The 25462-nt window shown below is 37.4% G+C and overlaps 1 protein-coding gene across 1 annotated transcript in view; it reads left to right on the top strand.

Annotated features, from left to right (window-relative positions):
* Positions 1–407: 407 nt before the first annotated feature.
* The window catches only part of LOC149815609 (alpha-glucan water dikinase, chloroplastic-like), a 118173-nt gene continuing 93118 nt past the window's right edge, over positions 408–25462 (top strand). Inside the window, exons 1-12 of the mRNA XM_089989342.1 lie at positions 408–452; positions 3198–3533; positions 19034–19075; positions 19153–19262; positions 19340–19418; positions 19506–19597; positions 19700–19853; positions 20025–20366; positions 20498–20605; positions 20789–20887; positions 24964–25098; positions 25226–25311. Coding sequence (XP_089845468.1) covers positions 3246–3533; positions 19034–19075; positions 19153–19262; positions 19340–19418; positions 19506–19597; positions 19700–19853; positions 20025–20366; positions 20498–20605; positions 20789–20887; positions 24964–25098; positions 25226–25311 — 1535 coding nt within the window. The 5' untranslated portion in view covers positions 408–452; positions 3198–3245. The remainder of the gene's footprint in view (positions 453–3197; positions 3534–19033; positions 19076–19152; positions 19263–19339; positions 19419–19505; positions 19598–19699; positions 19854–20024; positions 20367–20497; positions 20606–20788; positions 20888–24963; positions 25099–25225; positions 25312–25462) is intronic.

The following is a 25462-nucleotide window of genomic DNA, read 5'->3' as shown; positions in this document are numbered from 1 at the left end:
GAATGTAATTACGGAAAGATTAAGCTTTTTTTATTTCCTCAATATGGATGGGCGGGTTTCTGTAATTTTACATAAAACGAGACAATTTTACCGCGTCACGGGGAATTAGCCCCGTTCTTCTTTCCCGACCCCCCCAGCACGTGACACGGCAAAACTCTGGAAGTCCTGTAGACGTGGCAGCGGATTATATCGCCACGTGAGCGTCAATTTCGACTGTCGCACGTGCCAATGCCCGCCTCCCCCCCGTCGAGATAAAAAACTCACGAGCTCGTCGCCTCCCAACTCAGCTTGCCATTCGTTGCGTACGCGCCTTCTCCTCTCAAGTCTTATCCGATCTCGAGCCCGAAGGCATTGAGTTGGAATCCCGGTAACTTCCATTCCTCCATCACTATTTCTTCTCCATCTATCGATTCTCTTACTACCTTTCCGATGGCTCTGTATTTTTGTTGAAGGTATCGCGAATAAATTGCTTGCGATTTTATTTATTTATTTATTGCTTTAATCTGTTGAAAGTGAAAAACACGTGATTGGAGGACGTGTTTTGTGAGCTTTTTATGTGAAAGTTTTCTAGTTGTCATTTTTATTTTGGTCTCTGTTGCTTAGAAATGGAGAAGATTATGCTTGGAATCAATCATGGTGTTTAGATTTTAACTGGATAGATGTTAGGAGAATAATCGATTGGAAGCAATAAGAGTGTCCAATTTTTGATACGTGAGGGGATACTGATTAGAATTTGTACGTTTGGATGTTGTACTTGGTTTACAAAGATTAAAATGCATAGCAGATCACTATTTTTGCAGATTTCTTTTTTATGCACCTATTTCTCTATTGGTGTGATGGCTGTATGTACCAAACGAGCTTTGATGTGCTTATTCACGTTGTAAGCGCCGATTGTAAAGAGTTTGATCGATTAGCGATTTTTTTATCTTTCTTTTAGCTTCTCGTTCAATAATGTACAGAGTTTTTTATCTCTTGGGGATTGTCCGTAGTTGGATTCGAACCTGAGTGCGCTCTTTGATCGAATGCAAGTTGTTGAATCCGCTTTCACTGCCATTTTCTGTACTTGAGTTGGGAAGATAGGCTCTATGGATCATAGGGTTGTCCAGCTGCACTTAATTGTCCAATAATGCCACATACAATTTGGTATCTGTTATCTATTTATGGATCTCTATAATTTCTGATTTCAATCTTGTTTTCCCAACATGCACGCACACACACATACAATCCCATAAACTTTTTTGCATAACCACTTCTTAGACGTGAAGATTATTAAGGATAAATCAGAATCTTCAGTCATTCCCTTTCTGTGTTACATTGGATCAAAACAAGAATGTGTGGAAATAACAGTCACCATTATCATTCTCCGCAATTTCTCACTGAGGGTTCTCAGAAAATATTGGAAGATTTAAAATTGAAAAAGTATAAAGAATAATAAAAAGATAATAAAATATTAAGTTTTGGATTATTTTTCTTGCAAAAGTATAAAGAAACAAGTTTAAGAAGATTTTAAAATATAAAAGAAACAAAAAAATAGAAAAATTTGGCTTAAAAGGTATAAAAATAAGATTTCTTCAAAAATATTGTGAAAATATCATGATAATATCACAATATTATGTAGTCTTGTGATATTTTGAAAATATGAAAATATTATGTATTATGAATGATATTTTAAAAATATTGTGATTGTCAACAATTTCGGTTTACCTTGAAATGCCAATATTATCGTGTGACATTTTCAGAATATTAGCTATATTGGTGACTATGATGGAAATATTTATTGGATGGACAGCAGACCCACACATTTACATACTTATGTGAGTATGAACTTGGATACAGAGACTACAATTCCTCTTGCCTTGAACTCACACACATCTTAGTGTGAACTTGGGCAGATACCCACTTCCAATGCTTCATACTATTATCTGATTTTCACTATTGATGCACTTTGTGTGTGTATGTGTGCACAGAAAGAGTATATATTGTAGTGGCTGTCAAGTCCAGTGACTAAGGAGCAGAGTAGTAGTTTGGAACTTACATCAAGATTTAAAGTAGTTTTCTTCATTGAGTTTGTTTCTGAAAAAAATGTAAAGCTACACATCATCAACATCGAGGGTTCAAACATCACTTTTCACCCTATAGGTGATCTCCGAGACCAAGCAGAAGAAACAAAGTGCTGTCATATTCTCTTTAAAATCTGACATGGTGATATGGTTCCTCTAGAACAAATCATATTTTAAATGCATGTTTATGGGTACCAAAGTTGGAATATGACTTCTGTCAGAACATATATTAATTCTATGGTGCAATACTCTTAGTAGGGCATTCATTAATTATCCAGAAAACTTGCTACTGTTGTTGTCATTGTAATCATTGTTCAATAGCGAATATTCCTGAGTTGACTCTGGAGTCTGAACCCGAATTTTTGGTTATGATAGTCAGTCTCTTTCTCTCTCTCTCTCTATTTTTTATATAAATAATATATATATATATAAAAATAATATATATATTTAATATATATATATATATATATATATATAGAGAGAGAGAGAGAGAGAGAGAGAGAGAGAGTACTATGGTCCTAGACTATGATGTCATATGGTGGTAAACTATTTGTTTGTCTAGATCTGAGTCACTGACAACCAAAACTAATATCTAACTTTTCCAATTTGTTCGGCATAGATTTTGTATCATTCCAGGAGGCATGATCTTTACCTTTTCTAGCGATACTATCTTGCAATCTAAACCTGAGTTCAACATGAGCAAAGATAAATTATAAATAGAAAATTTGCTCAGAAAAGTTTATAAATAGCAATAAGTATGTTGTTTTAAGCTTCTGGAACATTGATTTCTGTAACAAGGTTATGAATATAGTTTCTAGTCTCTTATGATGATTTTACCTCTCTCTTTCTTTCTCAGCTGGGTGACCTTGCAGTTTATTGTCTGAGGTAAAAATGAAGTTCCATGCTTGATTATGTGGTCCTGATTCATTGTCAACTGTATCTAACCAGAAAACCACAAAACTGCATTGTCTGTCTCTTCTTTTGATAAATTAAGCAATTCTGCTGCTTTTAACTTCTATACTTCGATAAATGTTCTGTTTTTTAGGTGTTTGAATTCTCACTTATTTACTGAAAGGTGGCTGTTCAAAGTTTCATTTGTAAATCTTGACTAATTCTTTTGACATTTTGTATGTGCAGACTCACTGTTGTGGTGGTAAACTTTTGAATTCTGTGTGGTTGGGAAGCATGAATGGTACTCTGGGTAACGATTTATTCCAAAAAGTACTAGTTCATGATGTAAACACGCTTGAGCAGCATGGCAAAAGTTATTCTAGGATATCAGGCAGTTTACTTTGTCAATCCTCACCAAAGGTCATAGCTAGTCATGCAACACATCAGCTCTGCAAGCCACTTGTATCTGGAAAGTTTCAGGAGAATCTTAACTATATGACCAATTTGAGCTCATCTCAGGGAAAACGTAATTTGGTTTCTCTTGTCCCTTGTGCAGTCCTGACCACAAATCCTGCAGCTGAGGTGATATGTTTATTGATGATTTTTATTTTTTTCCTTAGCTTCTAAAACTTACATCAGATGCAGATCTTTATGAAATTAGTGTATTGACTTTTAGTTTTGTTATTGATTGATTTCACTTGTGGTTTTCTATAAATTTGTTGTTAACTAAAGAATGTGCCTGTTTGGAAAATGTTCTGATATGAAAACCAGCAGATAAGCCATTAAAAATATGAACATGGAGAAATAAGAGCATAGCAATGAGTAAAGAGGAAAATACTTGCATCATACCCTTCATCTCTGTGTAACGAAGAATGATAAATAAAATAGCAAGAGCTTGAACCAGTATGTGATAAATCCTAATAGTAATGAATCTTTAAATTTTATTTTGTGAGACCAACTAATTGAAATTTTCCACTTTGTCAAAATTTTTCTATCTATAAAACAACAAAATGTACAACATTTTTGGTGGTTGGATGTGTGATTTTGAAGGCATGTAGAAGGATCTGTCTGTTAAAAAGTATTGTATATATATATATATATATTGTGTATGTATATTTTCTGTGTATGTAAACTGAAATACCCATCAGGGGTATTTCAGTCATTTCAGCTTGTAATAGGTGTCAGTCCACTAGGGACTGGTGACTTCTCTTATTTCTTTTTTTATTTTTCTTTATTTTATGTTTTTTGACTGTTGTAAAAGAGGTATTGGGAGCTGGTAGCTGTTGGACCAGCCCCTTGTGTGTGGGAGTGCCATCCCTTATATTGTGCAATGCTTGTTTCTAAGCATATTTGAATAAAGGCCTATAATTTTTACTTGAGTTCTTGCTCTCTTTTGAGAGATTGTGTTAGTCCTTAGTGACTCTTTGTATTTGGCCCATTAGAGGCTTTTGTACTTGTGTATGCACCTTTGTAGCCACTTGTGACATTGTATTTGTGCACTTGTTAGTTTCATTACATGGTATCAGAGCCTTCGGTCCTCTTGTGTTAAAGTTTGTACGTAAAGAGGAGGATCGTGGGATTGGTGGAACATTGGTTTGTTGGCTCGTTGCCTCGGGAAGCGCACAATCAAACTTCAACACTTTTTTTTTGTTATCTTCTCCTCTTCTTTCTCTCTTTCTTTTCTTTCCTGTACTATGGCCGATAAAGAAATTATAACGGTTGTTTGCATCAAATTTGATGAGAAAAAATACATGTGGGCCATGGCGGTGAAAAAGATTCGTAACATTTTGTTGATGGATCCACATTGGAACCACAACCAATTCTCACAAAATTTGTTGTTGGAACTGATGGTGAATCCAAAGAATAAAGCCTTAAGGGGATTGAAAGAGAAAAAGCTAGGCTTGAATACAAAAAGGCCTATAAAGAGTGGAAAGTTCCGATATCCTTGAGTTTGAAAGAGCGATTGAGACTTGGGAATATGTTAGACAAACATATGCCCAAAAAGATGTGGCACAGAAATGGGATCTCAAAGGCAAAATATATATTTGCAAACAAGGTGATAAAACTGTAAGGGAATACTATAGTACCCTCAAAAGGCTTTTGGATCAATTGGCTAAACTTGAGCCTATATGGAAGACTCCTAATGATGCTCAAGAATGGAAGGAATACAAGCATGAAGAACAATTGTGTCAATTTTTTAGAGGTCTTAGGCCCGAATTTTAACAAGTTCGGGTCAATATTATTCATAGAAAAAAATATCGTCCCTTATAGTATGCATGGAGGAGACAAGATTACGGTCATCTCAAGATCGGGTGCCAATACAAATGTTTATAAACCACCATATTTTTCAAAACCTTACCATGAGAAGTCTAATGACAACAAGAAGAGAACTATATTGACTTGTCATAATTGTGGAGAATCGGGCCATATTAGACCATTTTGCCCCAAGTTCAAAAGAAGAGAAGACAAAAAACTGGCATCGGTGGAAGCGTCTCACGAAAAAAGAAGTGGAACCAATGAAAATTCAAAATCTATTGAAACCATGTTCTCTCAAATCATGGAGGCCCTCCATCTACTAATGAAAAACTCTTCTCTTTACGATGCCGCATTTCTACATCATCTCCTCCCGGTAAAGTTTAATGGCTTTTGAATCCGGGAGCTTCATTTCATATGACTCTACATTCCTCTTTACTTTTCGACTAAGTCAGACAAACTTGGCTATAAGGTCGACGCACCCGCGTTGACATGTCCCGACACGGGTGCGGACACGATCAACCAAGTGTCAGACTCGGTCAACGCACCGGGGCCGAGTCCATTCACATTTTGGACTCGATCAACTTTGACCGAGTCTATTTTGTCCATTTTCAGGGCAAAAGACTTATAAAAACTAAAAAAAAATTGATCTTTATATATATATATATATTTAAATATATATATATATAGCTGAGTCTTATTATTGTTATATATATATATATATATATATATATATAGCTGAGTCTTATTATTGTTATATATATATATATATATATATATATATATATATATATATATATATATATATATATATATATATATATATATATATATAGCCGTGTCCTCTAATGGGCACAACTTTGACTGAGTCTTATTATTGTTATATATATATATATATTTTGAAATATATATACATATATATAGCCGTGTCCCCTTGTCCAAAAATTTTGAAATTGCTTCGCACCCGTACTTGCACTCGTACCCGCACCCTTTGACATAGCTTTCTGAATATTGCACTAATTCAACACAAAATAATGTTTTTATCGCCGATGGTTCCTCTCTTAGCATAAAAAGCATTGAAAATTTTGAAAGTACTTTCAAATTCTCTATTTCAGATGTTAGGCTTGTTTCAAAACTAAATTTAAATCTCTTTTCTGTTTCTCAAATTACCGACCATGGGTGTAATGTCTATTCTCATCCAAAAAGTATTTTGTGCAGGATCTTCAGTTCAGGAAGCAGATTGGGGAAGGACATAGAGAAGGAGACCTTTACTTACATGGATCGTCTTCTTCTTCAAAAACATAATTTTTGTTATAATGTTGAAAATGTAAATTTAGCTTTATGGCATCAAGGATTGGGACTTCCTAGTTTATCAAAATGATCTCATGTACCCTATTTAAACAAATTTTGTAATGAAAAATTCTATAGTGAGGATTGTGTTTTTGGCAAAATGAAGGCTTTTTCTTTTCCAAAAAGAACCTTTTTCTCCTCTAAACCATTTGAATTAATACACTCGGATGTATGAGAATTCTCTCCTTTTTTTATCTAAAGTTGGTTTCGCTTATTATGTAATATTTGTTGATGATTATACTAAATACTCTTGGATATGCTTTCTTAGGTACAAAAATAAGGTTTTTGAAAACTTTAAAAAATAATATAACGTTATTAAAAACCAATTTAAGACCGAAATTTCTATCTTCCGCTTTGACTCTGGGAGAAAATTTATGTCAAACAATTTCAAAACTTATTTTGAAAATAATGGAATTATTTATCAAAGATCATGTGCCTATACTCCTCAACAAAACAGATTAGCAAAAAGAAAACATAAGCATATAATTGAAACTACTAGAACTCTTTTAATTGCAAAAGATGTTTCAAAACATTTTTGGGCTAAAGCATGCTTGACGGCTATATATCTCATCAACCGACTTTCGTCATCAAAGCTTCAAAATATTTCTCCTTATGAAAAACTTTTCAAAATCTCTCCCGATTATCTTAAACTAAGACCTTTTGGATATACGTGTTTCGTTCTCATCGACAAAATTGATAAACTCTCCCCTAAAGCCATATCGTGCACTTTATTTGGATATGGAGAAAAAAGGGGTTAGATGTTTTGACCTCAACAAGGATAAACTATATATATCCAGCAATGTTCATTTTCTGAAAAATGAAAGGTTTTTTCAAAATGTGCTTAAGAAAGTCTCCGAGTATTCTTTTTTGCTTGAATTATTCCTTTAAATTAAGGCTAATTCTTTGTTTAAGAATGATAGAAATGAAGAGCCTCAATCAAAACAGGATGATGAAAACATTGAAACTGGAGGACCTAGCATAATTCAATATAGAGGACAAAAAATGATAGTCAACCAATGCCTTGGAAAAATGCTCCACTTTAGAAAATCAACAATCTGAAGGAGTCAGATAGGACTTCTAGAGCTCCTGATAGATTTGTCTCATATGAGTCTTTTTTACCACAATATAAGGTTTGTTTAGCTAAAATTGTCTTATTTTTAACCTACCACATATAAACAAGCAAAATAATATCCCGAATAGATAAAAGCTATGAATGAAGAATTAGGGGCACTCGAAAAATCTATGACTTAAGAAATATCTAATTTGCCTAAAGGTAAGAAAACTATAGGTTGTAGATGGGTGTATAAAGTCAAAACTAAGAGTGATAAGACCTTAGAAAGAAACAGGGTCAGTTTAGTTTTCAAAGGATATGCACAAGAATACGGGATAAACTATGATGAGACATTTGCACCAGTAGCTAGGACTACTTCACTTAGGATCTTCATTGCTATTGCCGCTATTAAGTGTTGGCCTGTCTACCAGGTGGATGTAAAAAATGCATTTTTAAATGGAGACTTAAAAAAAAAGTTTATATGGATTCACCTCCTGGATATGAAGTCTCTTCTGGTAAGATACTTTGATTTAGAAAGACTCTTTATGGTTTGAAACATGCACCCAAAGCCTAGTATGATCGCTTTAGTTTTGTTATGCCGAAGTTTGGTTTTAAATCTTGTTATATTGATACTACCATGTTTACTAAGAAATCTGATGAAAACAAACACGGGATAAAATATATTAAATGTATTTTTAAATTTTTTTTGAAGTGACTGGTCTTGATTTTCTTAGATTTTTTCTTAGAATTGAGGTTGCTTACTCTCCTAGATGATACTTGCTTTTTCAAACCAAGTTTGCTAATGATATTATTAACATGTCAAGCATTACTGATGAAAAAAGGTTGGACACACCTTAAGTTATTAATGCCAAGATGAAGATTGACTATGGGATGCCTTTGGATGATCCTAATCCATATCGCCAAATGATTGATGCCCTGACTTATTTAACTATTACTAGGCCTGATATTGTGCATGGAGTTCATACTGCTAGCCAATTCCAATATTCTCTCACCACAGTTCACATGAGTATTGTGATGAAAATTGTTTAGATATTTACAAACCTCTACCTTTAGAGGTCTTCTGTTATCCTTCTCTTTCTGTCTTGAGTTAATTGCTTGTTTTGACTCAGATTGGGGAGAAAATACAAATAATCAACACTCAACTACTGTTTTTTGTATTTTTTTAGGTGATTCTTTGGTGTCGTGTAAGTGCAAAAAATAATAGAAAGTATCTTTATCATATACTGAAGTCGAGTATTGTGTAATGGTTACGTCAACATCATAGATCATTTGGTTGCGAAGATTACTAAGACATGAGCGTTCATCTTCAGACACCTTCCAGACTGTGTTATAATATTAAGAGTTTCATATACATAGCTGACAACCATACACTTCATGAAAGAACCAAGCATGTCAAAATGGATTGCCACTGTGTGTAAAGAATTTCTGAGGCACATCATTTAACGCCCCAAAATTTCAAACTTGTAAATTTTTAAAAATACATAGAAAACAAAAAGGTTTTTCAGAGTTTTTATTTTTAAAGAATCAACGGAAACGATTTATTTTGAAAACAAAACAAGTTGACAACTTTAGGCACGTTAACACAAAAATCCTTGATCAAAACCTCTATCAAAAGCATTTTTACAAGACAAATAGTGAGATCAAAATATATTCATTAGTAACTATCATTTGTATAAAAGTTTGGGGATTCTCTCTGAGACAAAACTGCAACAAGGAATCAGGACTCAAAAACTGTGAGTAGGAGAGTGAGGCCTCGTGTCATCTCGCATCGCATTATCGTCGTCAAGTAGATTGCCTAGTCGTCACCTGCCCATAAAATGGGTCAGTCGACAAAAACTGGTAGGTACGCAAGTAAGACAATAAGGAATTGAAATAACCACATGATAAGCAATTTAAGATAAATTACAACTATGAAAGCAAGAACAACTTGCTATGCAGGAAATGAGCTATATTAGCACAACCAATTGATATCATAAGCAGAGATGAACTAACATGTATAATTAATTCCGCATATAGAGAGTGACTAACTACCACAATTAAGCATAAACAATTCATATATCTCATAAGTAATCAAAATTGTGAACATAATATTTATTATTTCGATATTAGCTGACTTGTGGGTACGCACAGACGCGAAACGTAGAAACAATCGAGATCGATCCGAGGGTTTATTATGCCATGTGTTTTAGATAACTCAGATGACTGACTGAGTCCGCTTCTCAAGAGGACCGTCAGTGACCAAGAGAGATTTCCTCGAGGGCATTCGTGGCCACAGATGCATCCTACTTATGCAGAAGTACCTGGGAGCTAATACCTAGGATAATTACGGTAGTCCCTTTCCCCTAACTCCGATGACTGAAAAAGCCGAGTCATTTGCCCGTGGGGTGGTTGTTAATGACCTGTCCATCAGAGTTTTTGTACTATCATCATCTCTCTTGATGAACCGTAGGAGGCGAATGGGCACGACAGAGGTTTCTTAACTGCCGCCCCATTCTGCATGCTCTGGTCTGTTCGACCCACTCGAGCATCTTGCCTATGAAGGAAAATTGTAACCATAATGTATGAGTTTCATCAAGTGCGTCCTGCACGTTCGAGGTTTCCTACGACCTCTCATCCTACTCATCGTAGAATCATCCATCTAAGTAGACAATTACGATGATAGGGGTATGGGTTTCTCAAGAAGAACCCAACACAGTGTGTTGCAAGCTATGTCACATGGGTGCGGGTGCGGGTGCGGGTGCGACACGGGTGCGGCACAATTTTAAAATTTTTGGACACGGGGACTCGGCAAAAAAAAAAAAAAATATATATATATATATATATATATAATTTTATTTTATTTTATTTTTAAAATGCCACAGGTGTCTGTGCACAGTCACAGACTGTGACTGTGCACAGGCACAGCACTGTGCACTGTGCACAGGCACAACACTGTGCACAGTCACAGACTGTGCACAGTGCACACTGCAAAGACTGTGCACTGTGCACAGTCACAGACTGTGCACAGTCTGTGACTGTGCACACTGCAAAGACTGCACAGTCACAGTGCCTTTTTTATATATATTTTTTTAAATAAAAAATATAAAAAATTAGTTTTTTAGGGACATTTTTGGACTCGGTCAAAGTTGACCGAGTCCAAAATGTGGACGGACTCGGCCTGGACTCGTTGACCGAGTCCGACTCGGCGTTGACCGAGTCCGGGCCGAGTCCGAAGCCGCACCAGAGTCCGCACCCGTGTCGGGGCGTGTCGACTCGGGTGCGGCACCTCCTTAGCCGAGTCCGTGTGACATAGGTTGCAAGAGCATAATGTACAACAAGTAATTTCTAGCATGCTTAATATATTGCGAAACAGAAAGTATCATGCAAGTCTTAGGATCGCCCTAGATCCAACAACACACTTCTGGGTGCATCGACTCAGAGTGGAGCAAAGAGCTAGGGTGCTCCAGTTTTGCTTTGCACATCTGCGCTCTCGAGAAGCCGAAGCCCCGCACGAGAACCCTTTTCTCGAGACTAAAGCACCTATACCCAACTTCGCATCTTTCCTGAAAAGAGCGAAGTCGGTAGGTGCTCCTGCGTGCCCTATTGGGCAATGCGCGGAAGGAGCCACAAGGGCATGACCACGTATTGCGTTCGGTGGCAAGGAATGAAAAAACAACAGAAAGCAAAAGTGCGAAAGCAGAACCTATGCACATCAAGCGCGACGGCAAGAGAAAGCGTAAAAACAAGAAAGTAACGACAAGAATGTATAGACAGGAATTTAAGTGCAGAAAGGTAAATTACAAGAATTTAACTGCATGAAAAGTAAAGACGGGAATTTAAATGCAGAAAGGCGCATGTGCACATAAAAGCACGACGGCGACAGAAAACGTAAAGACAAAAAGGAAAAAGGACAAGGATCACGAAACCACGTCTTTGAGTTAAAAGTGCACGTATATAGATATACGTAAAAATATCTATTTGTTTTCCATTTTTAGATTTTTAGTCCATATTGTGTTATTTTAGTCTTTTATCGTCCTTTGCGCAACTTTCCCCTACCTTGGGGAGTTGAGAGGCTACGTGTGCCTACGAGCATAGGTGATGACTGTCTCGGGCCACAGGGCATGAGTGGGCTTCGTTGCATAAACTGCAAAGATACAAAGAGTTAATAGAATATCAAAAACAAGACAAAGGATGGGGTAGGAGCATAGTGCCCTGCCAGAAAATATTCGAGGAGGAAGGGGCCCGGTCCCTACTTACCGAAACCAGAACAGTCAGGGGTGAAGCCCTTGCCTGCTAGAGGCCGAAAATGGCAGGGGCCTCTGTTAAAATATGTAATCTCATATAATATCTCATATGTAATCTCATAGACATGTAATGTTTTATCTCCTTTCTAGTTAGGATTTTTCGTTTAATTAATTCTAGTTAAAATACAACTAGAATTAGCCAAACCAGTCCATCATTGGACTGATTTGGCATTTACTTTTTTGACTAGTCAAAAAGGTACCTTTTTGACCAAGTCAAAAAGGTAAATCCAAAAAGAGCTGTTGGACTCCCCAACAACTCTATTAGAGCCGTTGGAGAGTCCAACAGCTCTCTTAAGGCTTCTCTCTACCTCTCTATAAATATGGGGCTATTCTCCTTGTAAAGACTCACTCTTGTTTTGGGTTTTTATCTCAAATCAATAAAATTGTTTATTTTTCATTTTTATACCCGTTTCGGGTTGTGTGTATTCTTAAGTTCTCTTTGTGAACCTTTGTGGTTCTTATGGTGTATTTGTGAGAACTTGTTGAGAGACATTTGTTGTAGTGTATTTTTCACTTTCTTACATGGTATCAGAGCAAGGTCGGTGGATGTGTATTGGGAAGCGTGCCATGCAACTACTCTTCAAGAAAGTGAAGTCTCTTTGAAGGAGCGATCGTGTGTAGCCTTGAAGGGCGTGAAAGGCTACTTATTTTCGATCTTTGTGGTTAAAATATTCCTCTTCCCACTTGCTTTTTTTTCTTCCCCTCTCATTCCCAAGCTTGTAAAATGGATGACAATGATAATGTCACTATTAAGTCCATAAAACTCAATGATTCAAACTATGTAACATGGGTTTCAATCATGAAGCATCTTATTTGGGGAAAGGGTCTATGGGGCTTAGTTGATGGAACCGATAAGGAACCTAAACTAACGCTCACTAAAGAAGAAGGTGGAAGAGAAGTACCTCTTTCGTAGGTGGAAAAAACTAAGGCCATCTCCACATATGAAAAGGAATGGAAAGAATGGAGAATGGGTCACGCCAAGATCATGTCTTGGCTAATTTCTAGTGTAGACATAAAGAAGTGTTCAAGTCTCGCAAAATTTGAACATGCTAATGATGCGTGGGAATATCTTAAGAGAATGTATTCTCTTAAAGATATTGCTCATATATGTAACTTATAAGAAAATGTTTGGAATATGGTTCAAGGGGAGAGAAGTATTAGAGAATACTACAATAGCTTATCCGAACTATGGGAAGAGTTGGCTCTTCTTGAACCAAAGTGGCATTGTCCACAAGACATTGAGCTTTGCCAAAATCAAGTAAATGCGGAGCATTTTTTTCAATTTATAAATGGGTTGAGACCCGAATTTGAATCAACCAAGTCCGCTCTTCTACATCGAGGAAATGTTCCCTCTATTGAAGATACCATTGAAGAGCTAAGTATGGAAGAAAATAGACTCAAGAAACGAGTCGACAAAAGCGATGATGATACAGTTTTAGCTGTATCTAGACCAGGTAATCACATTCGCACATACAAACCTCCACATATTGGGAGAATAAACAATGAAAGGCAAGGAGGCGATTTTGAAAGGAGAAAAGTTATTTGTTATTACTGTCATGAATCCGGACATGTTAAAACTTACTGTCCAAAGTTGAAAAAATCTTATGAGAAGAAGGTAGCTGTTGTTGAATCAAAAGAATCAAATGAGACATCCATTGGAAACATGTCCCTGTCTCAGCTGGTGGAGGCTCTACAACCTCTTCTTAAAGGAACTTCTCCCTCAGCTGGAGTTGCGATCTCTTCTGTTGGCACCTCCGATCCAGGTAAACCCCTATAGCTTCTTGACTCTGGTGCTTCTTTTCACATGACACCAAATTTAAAATTACTGTCGCATTGTTATGACTCAAGTGGATCGAGTGTTTTTACTGCGGATGGAACATCCCTTAAGATAAAAGGAATAGGAAATTTCGAAAATAACTCTCAAAACTCAAAAGGATTTTGTGTTCCAAAGATTAGATATATCCCCAAACTTAATCTAAATCTCTTATCTGTTTCTCAATTAACTGATCATGGGTGTAATGTTTCCTTTTCTTCTCATGATTGTCAAGTACAGGATCACCAGTCAGGGAAGCTGATTGGGGAAGGCCATAGAGAAGGAGGCTTATATTACATGGATTTTTTGGAATTACCCAAGAAAACATTATGCTGCAATGTTCAAAAAGTAGGCTTGGATCTTTTACACCAAAGATTTGGTCACCCTTGTATATCCAAGCTTCAGTACTTTCCAAACATGGAAAAAATTTGTAATTTTGAAACTTTCACTTGTGAAAAATGTATTCTTGGAAAAATGAAACGACTAGCATTTCAAGAAAGAACTTTTGTCTCCACTCGACCACTTGAATTAATTCACTCTGATGTTTGGGGTCCTGCACCAGTTACGTCAAAAGGTGGGTTTTTATACTATGTAATTTTCGTGGATGACTTTACACGATATATCTGGATTTACTTTCTCAAACACAAATTTGAAGTGTTCTCTTTTTTTCAAATATTTCATAATATGGTCAAAAATCAATTTAAGAATGATATTTCAATATTTCGCACTGATTCAGGGGGAGAATTTTTATCAACTGAATTTAAAGAATATTTGAACTCACATGGAATTTCACACCAAAAATCTTGTCCCTATACCCCTCAACAAAATGGGTTAGCTGAGAGAAAACACAGACACATTATAGAAACAACTAGAACACTACTTATCACACATCAAGTTCCTAAAGTTTTTTGGGCCGAAGCTATTTTGACCGCTGTGTATCTTATTAATAGGATGCCCTTATCCTCAATAAAGAATATTTCTCCTACTGAAAAGCTTTATAAACAAAAACCTGATTATTCTAGACTGAGGGTGTTTGGGTGCAAGTGCTTTGTTTTTACAGATAAGAATGATAAATTTTCTCCCCGTGCTATACCCTGTACTTTTTTAGGATATGTAAATAATAAAAAAGGATATAGATGTTTTGACCCTAAAAACAACAAGTTATACGTTTCAAGGAATGTATCCTTTCTAGAAAATGAAAGTTTTTTTGAAAACAAAAATTCTACTGAAATAGATGAGTATTCTTTCTTGTTGGATCTAGTTCCAAAGGATAGTGTAAGAGAAATTGATCTAGATGATCAGATGGATGTGATTGATTCTAATCCTCATAGAAATAGTCAAGATTATATTCAATACTCTAGATGAGGAAATTTAGAAAAACAGTGTGCCCTGGATAAATACACAAGGGAACATGAATCTGCCTCTTCATCTAGAAAAACCACTAGGATCTCGAGGGTTCCTGCAAAGTTTGTGTCATATCAGTCTTTTTCACCAAAACATCAAGCCTTTATTGCTCTAATTCATTCCTATGAAGAACCTCCCAGTTATGATATAGCCAAGGATCAACCAGAATGGGTCAAGGCTATGAAAGTCGAATTAGAAGCCTTAGAAAAAGCAAATACTTGGACCATTCAAGACCATCCTCCAAACAACAAGAAACCTATTGGTTGTCGCTGGGTGTACAAGGTGAAAACCAAGAGTGATGGCACTCTTGAAAGATTCAAGGCCCGGTTGGTGGCAAAAGGCTATTCCCAAGAATATGGAATAGACTATGAAGAGACCTTTGCCCCAGTAGCTAGAATGACCATTGTTAGAATCCTAATAGCTCTTGCATCAATAAAGGGATGTCATATCTTTCAAATGGATGTTAAAAATGCTTTTCTAAATGGAACTTTAGCTGAAGAAGTATACATGGACCCACCACCAGGAATGAATATACCTAAAGGGAAAACACTTCGCCTAAACAAGGCTTTATATGGTCTCAAGCAAGCTCCAAAAGCTTGGTATGATAAGTTTAGTAAGGTTATGCTTGATTTTGGTTTTCGATTTTGTCTTACTGACACAACTTTGTTTGTTAAGAATTCTGATGCAGGTATTATCATCCTTCTACTCTATGTTGACGACATGATCATCACTGGAAGTGATAAACAGGGAGTTTATGATATTAAAAAATTTCTCAAAACACATTTTGAAATGAGTGATTTGGGTTTTTTGAAATATTTTCTTGGTATAGAAGTTGCCTACTCACCTAGAGGTTACTTGCTAACTCAATCTAAGTTTGCATTAGATATTGTTGCCAGGTCAGGTATTTCAGATGAAAGACACGTTGATACTCCTGAGATTGTGAATGTCAAAATGAAGATTAATGATGGAGAGCCACTCGAGAATCCGACTCCGTATAGGCAACTTGTTGGGGCTCTATCGTATCTATCTATCACAAGACCTGACATTACACATGCGGTCCATACAGCCAGTCAATTTCAACATGCTCCAACTTCTGTTCATATGGGAGCAGTTTTGCGTATTATTAGATATATCAAAAATTCTATTTCTCGAGGATTATTTTTATCCGCTTCCTCTAACTTAGAATTGCTTGCTTATACTGATGCAGATTGGGGTGGTGATCCAAATGACCGCCACTCAACTACATGTTTTTGTGTCTTTTGGGGAGAATCCTTGGTGTCTTGACGATGTAAGAAGCAACAAAAGGTTTCTCTCTCATCAACTGAAGTTGAATATAGGGCAATGGCTACAACTACTATGGAATTAGTCTGGCTTCGACGTCTACTTTCCGATATGGGAGTTGAAAGTCCCAAAGCATCAAATCTGTGTTGTGACAACAAGAGTCTATATTGCAAGCAATCAGACATTTCATGAACGCACCAAGCATATAGAAATGGATTGCCATTATGTTCGAGACAAATTTTTGCGTGGCACCATCAATCTTCCCTATGTTGCTTCAGAATATCAGCTGGCCGATTTCTTCACCAAGCCTCTCGCTGCTCCTAGGTTTCACTTTCTCTTAGGCAAACTTTCGGTTATCCAACCGTAAGTTTGAGGGGGAGTGTTAAAATATGCAATCTCATATAATATCTCATATGTAATCTCATAGACATGTAATGTTTTATCTCCTTTCTAGTTAGGATTTTTCGTTTAATTAATTCTAGTTAAAATACAACTAGAATTAGCCAAACCAGTCCATCATTAGACTGATTTGGCATTTACCTTTTTGACTAGTAAAAAAGGTACCTTTTTGACCAAGTCAAAAAGGTAAATCCAAAAAGAGCTGTTGGACTCTCCAACGGCTCTATTGGAGAGTCCAACAGCTCTCTTAAGGTTTCTCTCTACCTCTCTATAAATATGGGGCTATTCCCCTTGTAAAGACTCACTCTTGTTTTGGGTTTTTATCTCAAATCAATAAAATTGTTTATTTTTCATTTTTATACCCGTTTCGGGTTGTGTGTATTCTTAAGTTCTCTTTGTGAACCTTTGTGGTTCTTATGGTGTATTTGTGAGAACTTGTTGAGAGACATTTGTTGTAGCGTATTTTTCACTTTCTTACAGCCTCGCCCTTGCCCTGACAGGGCTCGAGAGGCAGGGCAACACCCTTGCCTGTTGGGCGGTGCAAGTGGCAGGGGCAGAGGCCCCTGCTCGTCGAGGTTAGGAAAGAGAGGGGGGGGGGGGCTGGCTCGACTGTCAGGTCGGACCCTTGCCCTGCTTAGGGACAGCGAGGAGCAGAGATGAACCAAACCCCTCTCTCTGCGAGCCAAGGGCACAAGGAAGCACAGGGAGGGGGGTTCGGTTCTTCCCTGCAAACCAGTTCGAGACAGGGGGCTGCCCCCCTGTCTGACGCGAAAAGGAGGGGTAGGGGCAAGCCATTGCTGAACCTTATCAGTGGCAGGGCTTCGGCCCTGCCTGCCGAAAAATGGTGAAGGGTAGGGGCATTGCCTCTGCCAAAAAAGCCAAAGGCGGCAGGGGCAATGCCTCTACTTGGCGAAGAGGATGGGAAGGCAAGGGGCGAAGCCCCTTGCCGGAAAAGCAGAGGCGGCAGGGTCTTCGCCACTGCCTGTCCTGCAAAAAGGAGGGTCGGCAGGCCTTGCCTGTCGGTAGCGAAGGAGAGGACGAAAAGGGGAGGAGTGGGGGAAGGAGGGGGCTCGGTTGATGGGCCGAGCCCAACCTTGCCTGTCGGACAGAAGGGAGAGCCCAACCTTGCCCGTCAGACAGAAGGGAAACGAGGAGGGGCCGAGCCCTTCTTCTGCGAGCAGAGGGCGCAGGGAGGGGGCTGAGCCCCTCCCCTGTCGCCCGTACCCTGAGAGAGAGAGAGGAGGAGGGTGTCGCCTGTGGTGGCTCCGGAAAGCTACAAGCCGATGGGGTGCCCGACGAACCGAAACGGGAGAGAGGGGGACTGCCGGGCTGCGGGACGTCGGAGAGCGAGTCCGAGAGGGCAAACCGAGGGAAAGAGGGCCGAACGGAGGGGGGGAGGGGTGCCGGTCGAGGTCGCCGACGAGGATGCCGTAGAGGGGAGCAACGAGCAACGAGAGGGAGAGGTCTGCCCAAGAGAGAGGGGAAGGGTTTCTCATACGAGAAACCCTAATCCTCGAGCTGTTTAAAAAGAGCTCGGGGGGTGGGTGGGTATACTCGATTCGGGTCCGGACCCGGTTCGGTTTTGGGTCGTACCGGGTCCGACCAAATTTTATTTTATTTTATTTTATTTTTGTAGATTTTACACATCATCAGTCTACCTTATATTAATTTTGAGTATCAACTAGCAGACTTCTTCACCAAGGCGCTTCCGTCACCTCAATTTTATTTTCTTCTTGACAAAATTTCAATGATTATACCATAAGTTTTTCGCTGTTGTCAAAATGTATTGCGTATATGATAAAATGTATTGTATATATATATATATATCCTTTTCTGTGTATGTAAACTGAAATACCCATCAAGAGTATTTCCCACTAAGGACTGACGGACTTTGCTTTCTTATTTTCTTTTTCTTTATTTTATGTTTTTTGACTGTTGTAAAAGAGGTATTGGGACCAGCCCGTTGTAAAGGCACTCCCTCCCTTGTATTGTGCAATGCTTGTTTCTAAGCATATTTGAATAAAGGCCTATAATTTTTACTTGTGTTCTTGCTCTCTTTTGAGAGATTGTGTGTTAGCCCTTAATGACTCTTTGTATTTGGCCCATTAGAGGCTTTTGTACTTGTGTGTGCACCTTTGTAGCCACTTTGTGGCATTGCATTTGTGCACTTGTTTCATTACACTGTCCAAGTATCTGTTTCTGATATTTCATGATTGTTTTGAATCAGCAGACAACAAAGTTCAATCTGGATGGAAAATCAGAGCTTCAGGTGCATTTTTTTTTTGTAAGTATGGTAATGCAACAAAATTTAGATGTAACAAGAAATTTTGTGCATGTGCCTAGCAGATTGAAGTTGGTGGTTCCTCTCCTGGACTTCTTTCTCGTGTAGACATTCAAGTTTCAAACAGTAACCTGTCTTTAGTCCTTCACTGGGGTGCCATTCGTAATGGGCAGAAGTATGTCTGGTGACAATTCTGTCATTTCCTCAGCTCATTATCATCTTTTCTTTCAATTATAGCTTTTCTTCTTGCAGGAATTGGTCTCTTCCTTCACGTCTGCCTAATGGAACAAAAGTTTACAACAACATGGCTCTTAGATCTCCTCTGAATAAGGTATACTTTTAGTGGTTATGTAACATGTTATCAGATTAAATCCCTCTTACAACCTCATGATTAGCAAAATTGTTACTTGCATGGCAGTCTGGCAACAACTCTGTTCTGACTTTAGAAATTGATGACCCTGAAATCGAATTTCTTGAATTTCTTCTGGTTGATGAGGCACAAAATAAATGGTGGGCTCTGGTTTTTTATGTGCTTTTGATTTTCACACACACACACACGTATAAGTATAAATAATTTCCTAACATGCTGATATAGACTTTTTTGGAAGCTAGGTTTAAAAAAGATGGTGAAAATTTCCAAGTTCGATTGCCAAGGAATAGCAAGTCAAAAAAATATGCTTCAATTCCTGAGGAACTTGTGCAGATCCAAGCTTATCTGAGGTGGGAGAGGAAGGGGAAACAAACATACTCTCCAGAGCAGGAGAAGGTAAGCAATAACATCAGAGAACTGGTAGAGTTGCACCATCTTAGCTGGGGGTTCTTGGGTTTGAATCTCCCTGAGGGCTAAGTCCAGCTAGGTCATGAAAATGATGATAAAACAATGCAGTGTATTGCAGTTTTTCATTTTAAGAGAATTTGGTTTATTTATATTTGGCAGATGGAGTTTGAGGAAGCTAGAAAAGAACTGCAGAAGGAATTGGATAAGGGAATAACTCTAGATCAGATCCGGAAGAAAATCCTGAAAGGAGATACTGATATCAAAGTTTCAAAGCAGTTGCAGACCAAAGATCGTTTCTATATTGATAGTAGGAAAACTCGAAAACAAAGAGACATGCTGAAATTGATTAACAAGTACACTTCTGAAGCTGTTGAAAGAAAGCATGTTGTTGAGGCAAAAACTCCTAATTTACTAGAGCTCTGTTCGAAGTCCAAGGAAGATCAAGACGGTGGCCAAACTCTGTTCAAGAAAGTTTTTAAGATTGAAAATGGGGAACTTCTGGTCAGATATATATATATATATTTATATATATTTCTGTTTTGATCCATAATTCTGCTGTAGGCATTTTTGAGTCATGTCCAGACTCCAAACTCAGTTTCTTGGCATCCTGAACTTGAGTTCCTCTTTTGAAGGTCATGGTAACCAAGCCCAGTGAAAAGATGAAAGTATATATTGCTACAGATTTCGAGGGGCCTCTTACTCTTCATTGGGGATTATCAAAAAAGGATGGAGAATGGATGGTAAGCAAAATATTTATTGAAAATAGCCATTGCATTATTAGTATAATTGATTTTGTAGTTATATTAGATGGCAGACTTTTATCTTTATTTTGTTATGTCATACTGCAGAAAAAGAAACAATTTGAAAACTTTATCTTTATTTTGTTTATGCATTTGGAAGTTATTCAAGAGATTGTTGTACAGGCTCCTCCTGCCAATGTTTTGCCTCCAAAGTCAGTGGTGCTTGATGGGTTCAGTGAAACACAATTCATAGAAAGCTTCTCTGGTGAACCTTCTTTAAAGGTAAAGTTTCAGGGTAGCTGCATTTATATTAAAGTTCCATAACTGATGGTGGTATGTGTTTTCTTTTTTTTTTAGAGAGAAGGTATGTGTTTGCCTGTTCATATCTTCAATCTGTTCACGTTCATAGTACCTATCTATTTAAATTTCACCATTAAGTTTTCAAATATGTAACATTTATTATTAGTTTTGTTGTACATGTCCTCAATAATGGACATGATGGAATTTCTGTCTATATTGGCACAATAATATTGGATTGGGTAGGAAAATCAAAATTAGAGATTGATAAAAAATGGAGGATATGGGACCATGTAAGCAGGAAACAAAAAGCTTTTATTCTGGTTCTATCATCAACTATAGGTTGAAGCAGAAAAATTCTAGACAATGTTTGCTTCCCTGAAAACTTCTTGTCTTTACCAAGCAAGAATGAGAAAAATAAATGGTTCAAAGGAAAATGCCATTTTGGAATTTTATCAAAAATTTGCTTGTGTAGGTGGTGTCTTGATATTTTTGACTCGTGTGGATCCTCACATTTTGAAAACTAAAATGAGGGTTTTATCTGAAAAAGATTTGGATTCGAAAAACAGACCCAAATATTAGAAACAAGAGATGTGGGGTCTGCTCTTCAAGTTGCGCGCCTTTCCTTCTCTGCTGAGCAGGGAACAACTGTACTAGGAGCTCAAAATCTTCAACATCGGGCTTTAGCTTGCGAGTGGTTGTACCTTATATGCGGATTCTATGAAAGAAACGAGCTTGATGGTGTGAGCCTCCAAGACTTGGAAAAAACATGAAAACACGAACACGTATGCAAAAGTTAAGCAAATCCACACTTATAATATTGAAATAAATGAAATAAATACACAAAAAGGGTATGAATCTCACCTCGGGCTTAGTAACCCTTTCTTATGACGATGTCAAGCGCACTGGAACTCGGGCAAATCTTCAGCTAAGTGCGGGCTCTGGGATGCTAGGTGAGACAAGGGATCTAGACCTAGACTAGGCTTGGGTTGGCTCAGCTGGGATGAACTCGCGTGGGTAGAGTTTGGGTGTTGGGCTCTAGGATGCTAGGTTGGACGATAGGTGCAACAACGTTTCTTTACTTAGGTTTTAGATGCTGAACTAGGGTCAGGGATCAAAGAGCAAATCAAAAGAGAAAATCTTGGGCATAACCAAGCTTGAACTGATCACTCCACCTTGTCAAGATAAAACTCTAGCATGGAGTCCCTTTCCTGCGTTCATTGAGAAATAAACTGATTTATCTCAAGTCAAAGGGTTGAGAAGCTCAACACCACTATTCTACTATTCTTGAACACCTGGCAGCCGATACTTTTTGCATTTATGTACAACTTGACTATATGTGGACTAGAAAACAGATAGACGAAGAAGCTATGTCACACGGACTCTTCTAACAGGGCACCGCACCCGCATCCTGGTGGGTGCGACACTTGGACACAACTTCCTTTATGTTAAGTGAAGTCAACCACACTGAGGTCCATTTCTATCAAAAAGTAGATTCAGTTAACCCTAATCAAGTCCATTTTTATCTATATTATATATATAAATACATAAATGCACACAAATACACATAGTGTTAACTTAAAACTGTTAAAAATTATATATATATATATATATCAGATTTGATATCTGGTACAGTTTCCACAGTAAACAGAGAGAGAGAGAGAGAGAGAGAGAGAGAGAGAGAGAGAATCAATGGCTGGGGCGGCTCTGTGTTACTCGACCTCCAAGCCCTAATCCTTTTATAAATCAAACAGGTATACAATGATCCTTGTAATATCAGAGATATTACAAGGATGCCATTAATGAGTAATATTCAGCATGTGTTCATTTAACATATCATGCGTATGGATCTGGATCCAGATCCATACGCAAGTTATATTTTAACAATATATATATATATATCATTCCCGCACCCCCGCACCCAAGTTTTTTTAAAGTGCCGTACCGCCGCATCCGCACCTGTACCCGCACCTATGTGACATAGCGAAGAAGTTGTTACGTTATGGTGCATATTTTGTAATAGGGTTTGCTCCTAATATTTCTATGTAGAATTATATGCAAAGATACTTAAATAAGTTCCCTGTAAAGGCCTGTGTTTAAGATATGCATTATGAGTTCTATCTGGTTTGTACATTGTGGTTGAACAAGTATGACTGGTTAACAAGATGTGTATGTCGGTCTATGTTCGAATTTGTGAATATAATGTTAGCTTCATAATGCATGAGATGAATGTTACTCTATGTTCATATTTGTGAATATACTGTTAATTTCTCATTCACCATGAATTACTTTTTGATTATTTTAATTGACCTGCCTCAACAGTTTATAACTTTCTGTATAATTTTTACCTTATCGTGCAAAGTTGGATTCACTTGACCATTAGCGCTTTCTGCTTAAGTCTTTGGTCAACAGGTTAAGCCACAAATTTCTCTTGTTTCTGTGTGACATGAAGTAGTAATTTTTCCCAGCCATTTCATATAGAAAACAGGAATGTCACAACATGATAAAATATATGACGTGTCATCATGACTACTGCACTAATCTTGACTACATAAACATATAGAACCTAATTACCTAAGTCTAATACCTTATATACTTGTTAGGAATAGAAAATAACCTTTTTCTCAGGTCTGATTTTGTAACACCTTAGCAAATTGGTTGAGGATAATACTTGCATATGTTACTGAGTGTCGAGAAGTTAAAAACATCATCATTATCATGTATATCTATGACCTTTTTGAACCTAATCATGGGAACTGATATATATATATATATATAAATAATTAATTAAGGATTGAAAAAAAGTCTTAGTTGAAGCACTTGTATTGGGTTATCGGTGAAAATGTGGGTTGGATTTGCAACAAAGAATGGACATCTTGGAGACACAATGGTTGGAGGCAAGTACCAGGGAAAGTTGGATATACAAAAAGATGAAGATATTGTCTCTCATAGATAACTGGTGGACATGCTTATCTGACACTTAGGCATCATTTGCTTATTCTAGTCATCAACCAGTTCATATAGACATCTTGGCTGCCTCATATTGATACTATCCTTTTAGATCTCTCAAATTATTTGTTGATACATACATTGAGAAGTTCAACCGTGCTGCAAGGCCTGGTATCACAATGAGCCTTAAATCAAAGTATATTGCTCACTGACTTTTATGGTGAAAAATAAGGTTTACTGATGCGAGATGAGATCAAGAACCTTTAGAAATAAATGATTGATTTTGAAGCTGCTAGGCATGTCACTTGTATTCACTGGAATAGAATACATTGAGGTGTATAGCCATTTTATTAAAGCATTGCATTATGAGAAGTTCACAAGCAACTGTGATAAGAAGGCGTAATTGTTGATTCCTTAGTTGAAGCCCTTGCGCAATATGGGATAGACAGCTTTGACAACCTGGGAGCTTCTGATATTCAGGCTCCAGTTTTAAGGAATGATGAACATTATTGTATGCTTGTAGGGTAGAGGCATGTGGATATTAGTAATAATTCTTTCCTGTTGGAGATGCGAGAATAATTTCTACCAAGATTTTATGCCCCTAATAGGGAATTCCTCTCCCTTTCTTCTCTCCCATCAGTTAATCATTATTCTCTCTAGGGGTTATAATTTATAAACCTGATTCATAACAACAGCGAATCAAAGTACCCAAGTTTTTTTTTCTTTTTTTTCCCCTTTGCTTGTAACTCTTCCCTTTTTTGTAATATTCTTTCTGGGGCAGACAATAATGACTTTGTGGATAATCTGATGCAATTTTCAGTCCTCACAATGTGACTTTTGTTAAGTAAATATACCAAGTTGAGCCCCTTGCTAAATGTACATTCTATCTGGGAAGATTTTCCACTTTTACAAACAGTACCTTTCTTCCTTTGAGATTGTTCGCAATAAGTTCTTGTTTGTGATTTCACTATAAGTCTGTTTCTTAATGATCAAATACATTTTTATTGCAAACTTTTGTTTTTCATGTTGATGAATTCAGATTATACTGCATTCAAATTGTCAAGAAATGAACTTGAAGACATTGATCAAGTTGTCATTTTCTTTCCCTGCAGTCTGTTGAGATAACGATTGGGGAAGAGGGCTTCCTTGGGATGCCATTTGTGCTTCATTCTGGTGAAAACTGGATAAAGAACAATGATTCTGATTTCTATGTTCAATTTGGTGCCGAAACTAAAAAGGCTAAGAAGGTTATGATCCAATATCAAATGTTCGAGTTTGTCGTAATTACTTTTCTTCAAAAAATCAACTTGCATTGTAAAGTTTATGACCTTTTGTTTCTGCCTTTTGACATATGAGCCTTGTTTTTTGTGTTAGGATGTTGATTGCAAAGGGACTGCAAAGTCATTATTGGATAGGATAGCAGAACTTGAAAGTGAAGCTGAGAGATCTCTGATGCATAGGTGAGATATTGCACTTAAGGCATTTTTTATGTAGGTTAATTGGCTTTCTTGCTTTTCAGATCTTTCCTCCTTTTCTCAGATTACCATTTCCATGCAACCTGATTTGGACATGATAATTCTTTATTCTGGTTTGCATCAGGAAAAAAAAAAT

Source organism: Nuphar pumila, chromosome 15, assembly GCF_984573655.1.
Source record: "Nuphar pumila chromosome 15, dmNupPumi1.hap1.1, whole genome shotgun sequence".
NCBI lineage: Eukaryota > Viridiplantae > Streptophyta > Magnoliopsida > Nymphaeales > Nymphaeaceae > Nuphar > Nuphar pumila.
This window is presented reverse-complemented; position numbering and strand designations above follow the sequence as displayed.